The sequence below is a fragment of the Histoplasma capsulatum genome, genomic scaffold, assembly GCF_000149585.1.
Source record: "Histoplasma capsulatum NAm1 scaffold_1 genomic scaffold, whole genome shotgun sequence".
Lineage (NCBI taxonomy): Eukaryota > Fungi > Ascomycota > Eurotiomycetes > Onygenales > Ajellomycetaceae > Histoplasma > Histoplasma mississippiense.
The window spans coordinates 2,325,138-2,330,847 of NW_001813982.1; the positions used below are offsets into that span (position 1 = coordinate 2,325,138).

The following is a 5,710-nucleotide window of genomic DNA, read 5'->3' on the forward strand; positions in this document are numbered from 1 at the left end:
AGGCCACACACCTCTCGAGAGCAAGTGCTGCAGCGAGAGTAATACCAACTGAACCGGCGCCAGGCCACAGGGGACGAGAATCAATGGAGTCCAATGTCTGTATTGTAAAGCAGGTCCCGCTCCATGAATTGAACAGGTTAACGTTCATACCCGGGTTAAACTGCGGCCCGGTGGAAAGGCGGGTCGGTCCGTCCATAGAGTTTCTGCCGAGAATAGGTTCTGACCCGCATGTTCACTAAATGATGCATTAGTTAATATGTGGGGTCAACCCCGAATATCTATTATTTGCTGGCTGTCCTGCGCATTCAGCGGTGGATGATGCGGTGCTTCTCCCTGCTATTGGCAGCTGAGCAGTGGAGAGGGCCGCGAGAGGAGGACGCCCAACTAAAGGGATCATAGCTGCTGTGCAGAAAGACCTCTTATCTCTCGCAGTTATCCGCGGTTCGACCAGCAGATGCTGATCGATCGGCCAGTGCTAGGCGAGGAAATCTGAAAAAGATCTTGGAAATAGGACCAGGGGCCAAGAAATGATGCTGTGTGATTATTCTTCTCGAAATTCATCGGTTTTGTCAAGGGAACATCGACATGAGACGAGAGAGATCGCACCGTCGCTTTTATGAGAGAACGCGCTAGCACTTCCTCCTAACATCGTCGGAATTTGCGTGTCAAACGATGCTGCAGGAGCAAGCAAATCCGGTGGACGCTACTCCGTACAACAATCGGGATTGTCCCCTCGATAATAATAATAATACTCAGTACTACGCATGAATCCTCACTTCGTTTCACGGGTCAATGAAAAGCTACGGGTTATTTAACGTTAGTGGTTGGATTGCTGACCGCTGGGGTGACAAGGTTTTGGGGATCAGCACTGCAGGCGAGTTGGGCTGGTTTATTGTCTATCCGTGGCCAAAAATGTGAATTTCGCGATGCCGTTCCGGGTTTCGTCAATCACACCAACCGTGCTGATAGAACTGGTGGAAAACTGCGCGTCGAACGAGGGGGCGAACAAAACCAAGGTGGTGATTGAAGCATTGAGCCCGGGGCCTTTTCTCCCAACTTCAAGGGTTGCCAGTGTCGCCACTTCTGGCCATGGATGCCAGGTCAAGGATTGCGTGGTGGGAATATTCAATAGCTGGTCACTCAAAAATAGGAATGGAACGGGCTTCAATCAATTCCAAGCGCAATCGTTTACTTGATATAGCTCCTGGTTGGCTCCCGCGAGAGAGTAACTAATCCAATCCGGCACCTAATTGCTTACGTTGTCCCTCCTCCCCCTCCAGGCAAAAATTCAAACCCTATATCAAGGAAGGCGACTGAGACAATTATCAGCCAAAGGAGGGAGGGTGCTCTACGTCCTGAATCTTTCGTGTTCTAGAAGAGGCGTGGAAAAAAGCCTGCTCCATTCTAAGCGACGACAGGCCTTGCGCTAGCGATGTCTAAGTACTGGTACTCCGTACTTGCGGAGGCGCGCCTTCTCCTTGGACCTAGGGATCCAGAGCTGCATCCGCCACCGATCCACTCAGGGCCCAAGCCACTACGGTTGATATAACAATCTGAATGGCCCAGCCTGGTGGGAGAGAAAGCCAGGGAATGGGGGGGATATGAAACAGCAAGATTGAATCGCCTTCTTGTTCCCGATACTTGCATGGTATGATGGCTTTCGATTTGGATTCACTCACTCCGCAAGTTAGCCAACACGCAACCAACCTGCATCGGTTGAAAGCTGATAATTCAATAATCATGGGCATGTCCGCCGGGCCCCAACAAGTGGTTCCAACACAGATCCCTCACGCCATTCCCCGGGTTATTTCCCCTTGATGCTTGAAATAGTATAGCCATGTTTCCGTCCCTTCGTTGGCCCGACATATATTTCCTCCCTTGAAACCTTTCCATTCTCTCCATTCTCACTCCTTTCCGTTTTCGGCGGTGTTGTATTATTATTATTGCTCAGTTACGGTGGCCACATGACCAGCTAGCTGACCTGGGCTCTATTGATTTCGATCTCGACTCTCCACCACTCACCCTCCCGCCCGTTTGGTTTCTCGCCGTCCTTGTCATCTATTACTCTTCTCTTTGCTGGAATTTGCCTTCCGTTTACTCGCCCTACGCGGGACTCTCCTGTATCTTGGGTGTTCCATTCCAGCCCGGTTCTCGTATCCTTTTTGACCTAGCCAGACTTCGCCATTCTGCTCTCTGCTGCTACTCTTTGGAGCTTCTTGTCCCAGCTACGGCACATTCATCTCTGGTCTCCGTGAGCTCCAAAACCGTGCTAAGTCCCCCTCTGTTTCAGCAGAAAGCTCCGTGCTGCTGGGTGATCGAAGCTCCCTCACAACGGCGATATCACAAACAAATAATATTATCCCTCCATCCTCCTTCACTTCAGCAGCCGTTCATTTCCCTTTTCTTTCATCTACCTTTCTCACCCCTGCCTCATTGCCGCCTTCAAAGAGCAAAACTATCCCAACCTCCCCACGGGGTCACCTGGACAATCTCACGTGAAACAAGCTCTATCCCAAACAACCACACCGAGCTTTCTACCCACTGTATTTATTTCGTTTCCTCATCCCTGTGTGACTGTATGCTGCTTGCTCTCGGCTCTGTACCGTCCACACCTTACAAATTGGCCCGTTGTATGTGTCCGGCTGTGAAATGTTCTACTCCCATCACCCATACCCATGCTGAGCCATGAAGCTCAGCTGACCGTTAACCATATCCTTCTTTCCCCGTTTGTTGTTGATTTATTTTTGCTGTTAGTGCACTTTCTTGCTGTTTGATTTTCTCTTTCGTCTTCTTCTTTTTTCCTTGATCACTCCTTTTCGCCTTTCTCCCTTCCAGAATTTTGTGTGCTGTGGCAGCTCGTTACTTTGCCTATTCCCTATTCGATGAAGAGAGTTCAGCTCCTTGACTGTAAAACCGAAAAGAAAGTGGATTTCGTTTCGGCGGGTTTTGATTTCTTAGTGGCTGGTTACAATGACAGAAGCTTTACCTAAGGGTATCGTCTTAAATTCCGAGCGCATTAGTTCCGAAATTGAAAGCTTTGGCGGTGTGGATACTCAGGATCTCGCAAAGCTATGGCGAGGTAAGGATACTTTCTTCGTTTATGCTCTTAAATAAAACAAAAGCGGAGAGGAAGAACCATATATTTATGTCCGGATTGAATACAGTGGAAGAAATTCAATGCGTGAATAAATGGAAACAGAAGACGAGCCCCTGTATACACATATATATATTCTAACATCTCAATGTGCCAGTCTACACCACCAACAGGTCTACGATGAAAGCAGATGCGGGAAGGCGGTTGGAAAATCTGTTTTGGAGAATATGGAGCAACAATTCCATTCTACGTACTATTAAAGGTACTACGCTAGCTGGCCTCTTTCTCCATATATCTGAAGGAGAAAGCATTACCGGAATGGCTCGAGGCAGACTAAGAGAAGTATGTACATTGGCCCAGATAGCTGGTATTAATTTACGAGGGAATGTCCTCTGATATTTCTAGATCCCACAATCCATACCGCGGGTCCCATCAAGACGGCGCGTGGCCCCATCCACTTCAAGCGCCCAGCCCGAGAGTCTCTCAACGGGAACTGGTTTTAAAAGTAGCCCAAACGCATCCCGGAAATCCTCGGTAAATTCAACTCGAACACCGTTGCCGCCTCCTATCTTAAAGAAGCCGCGACAATCATCCAACGACGCCCAACCAACCTCCAATTCCTCTACGGTGGGCGCGAGTGAAAATGCCAGAGGGGGCGACCCCTCTTTGTCCCCACCCCCAATAGCAGGTATTGAAGCTTCTATTGGGGAATCAGCTTTGGAGAAACCGCGGAGGAAAAAGGCTACATTTGCAACAAATGTAATTTCCATGGAAGCGGAGACGGTGTCGATGCGGAAGAAAGCCTCCCAGCTGCCTTTGGATCTCTCATCTGCAAGACATTCGCCTACCAAGTCAATCCAGGCCTTACCGGACATGTATGGTTCATCAGCGCTTCTACAGCAGAAATATCCGATATCTGATGGTAGGAAAAATCTCTCTTTTCCCTTCCTCGACATATGGAATCAATCTATCGAAGCACATCCCCACTGATATCGTACTAACTGCAAATACCCACTCTGTAGAATCCGCAATATCCATAAGCCCAACCCCTACGACCATTTTAAAGCCAAACCCCTGGCTATCCCAAACAACCCATCGACCAGGCGCAACGTCAAACCCCACATCACACCCCGCTATCATCAAATCTATTCACAAACAACAAACGCAGCAGCAGAAGCAGAGTAATAGTTCCCCCATCTCACAAAAAACGCAACCATCTACGATCTCGCTAGTAGAAAAGGACTTCCGGGCGCGATTCGTTGAAAAACGGCTACAGGAGTCGCGCAACTCGTCTTTCACCAATTTAGGAAGCTCGCTACTAACCCGGGCAGATATTAGGGGTAGTACTACAATAGCCCCTATAGCAAACACGGGCATGACGCGTTCGCAAAACCTTCAATCATCAGCCGACGCAAAACCGGTTAAGGGGCTTCATGCGGTCGACGGCCTGAGAAAGATCCAGACAGGAGGATCTTCTGGACAGAAGAAGCGTCCATCTCAGGACAATTACAATGGTTCTAAAGGTGTGGTTGAGCATGTATATGCGGAGGGCGGGAACGATGAAGGGGATTGGGAGGATATCGATAGCGATGATGATCGCTCCAACACAATTTTCCCATCACAGCCACAGCCGCAGTCGCCATTTCAGCAAGGAGGAGTTTCTGCATCCAGACCATCTCTAAGTCAACAGCAGAGCCAGTTAAGCAAGTTGATCGAGCAGGAAAGGAAGTTAAGTGCGACGATGCAGAAAAATGGGAAACACGAGTGAAAAATAGAGAGTGCAAAAGACGGGGGTGATTTGTGCATATTACATTTTTTTTCTCTTTTCACTTGACGGTGACCCCACGGCAAGAATGCGCAAGAAAGGAGGGATTCACCCTTGCGCAGAATAGTTCTTGCTCCTCAGCGGGCCCATGTTCTGTACATGTACCACCTATACCTACAATGCAGTTTCCTCCCTCCCGCGATGAGACCCCTCCATTCCCCCAATTTAACAAAGAGTGAATTAAATGAAAATGAAATTCTATTTTCATGAGCTTCGAACGGGAGAAAATTGAGGATTGGTCATAGAGTCGGCGCAGGACCTAGTTCCACCTCGACTAGCTCCACGCAAGCAGTTGGAAATCCTGCAACCTAATATATATATACCCCACCCCTTCCTTACATATGCGATGGTTACCATCTATCTTTTCTGTATATACCCTACTCGATACCCCCTAAGTTAGAAGGCAAAAAAATTATATATATAAACTCCCGCACACGCCAGCACCTTGAGTACAGAGTACAGAGAACCATATACATAGTGCCTGACCCCATCTATTCTACCCCCCCGACTATGTGGCGCTTTTTTCCCTACTCTCCCTTCTTGTATTCTCTTAGCCGTGATGGGCAAAATAAATACAAGTAAGATCGCGCATACTCCTCCCATCCCATTACTTCATTGAGCTATCCCTTTGGTACTATTTTTATTTATTTTTAGCCCGTGTAAATACTACATACCGCGCCATCCAGCCAGCAGTGAGCGAGGCCTTGATGAAGATGGATGAAATGGCAAAGGTGAGCAGAGATAAAAAACCAATATATTTATTAATTACCGTTCTTAAATCGAGATGACAA

The 5,710-nt window shown here is 48.2% G+C and overlaps 1 protein-coding gene across 1 annotated transcript; it reads left to right on the plus strand.

Annotated features, from left to right (window-relative positions):
• Positions 1–2,970: 2,970 nt before the first annotated feature.
• On the plus strand, positions 2,971–4,862 carry HCAG_00679 (predicted protein; the record flags this gene model as incomplete). Its single annotated transcript, XM_001543583.1, has 4 exons — positions 2,971–3,079; positions 3,252–3,436; positions 3,500–4,016; positions 4,117–4,862. 4 exons carry the CDS (start codon positions 2,971–2,973, stop codon positions 4,860–4,862), a joined length of 1,557 nt encoding a protein of 518 aa, XP_001543633.1.
• Positions 4,863–5,710: the final 848 nt, after the last annotated feature.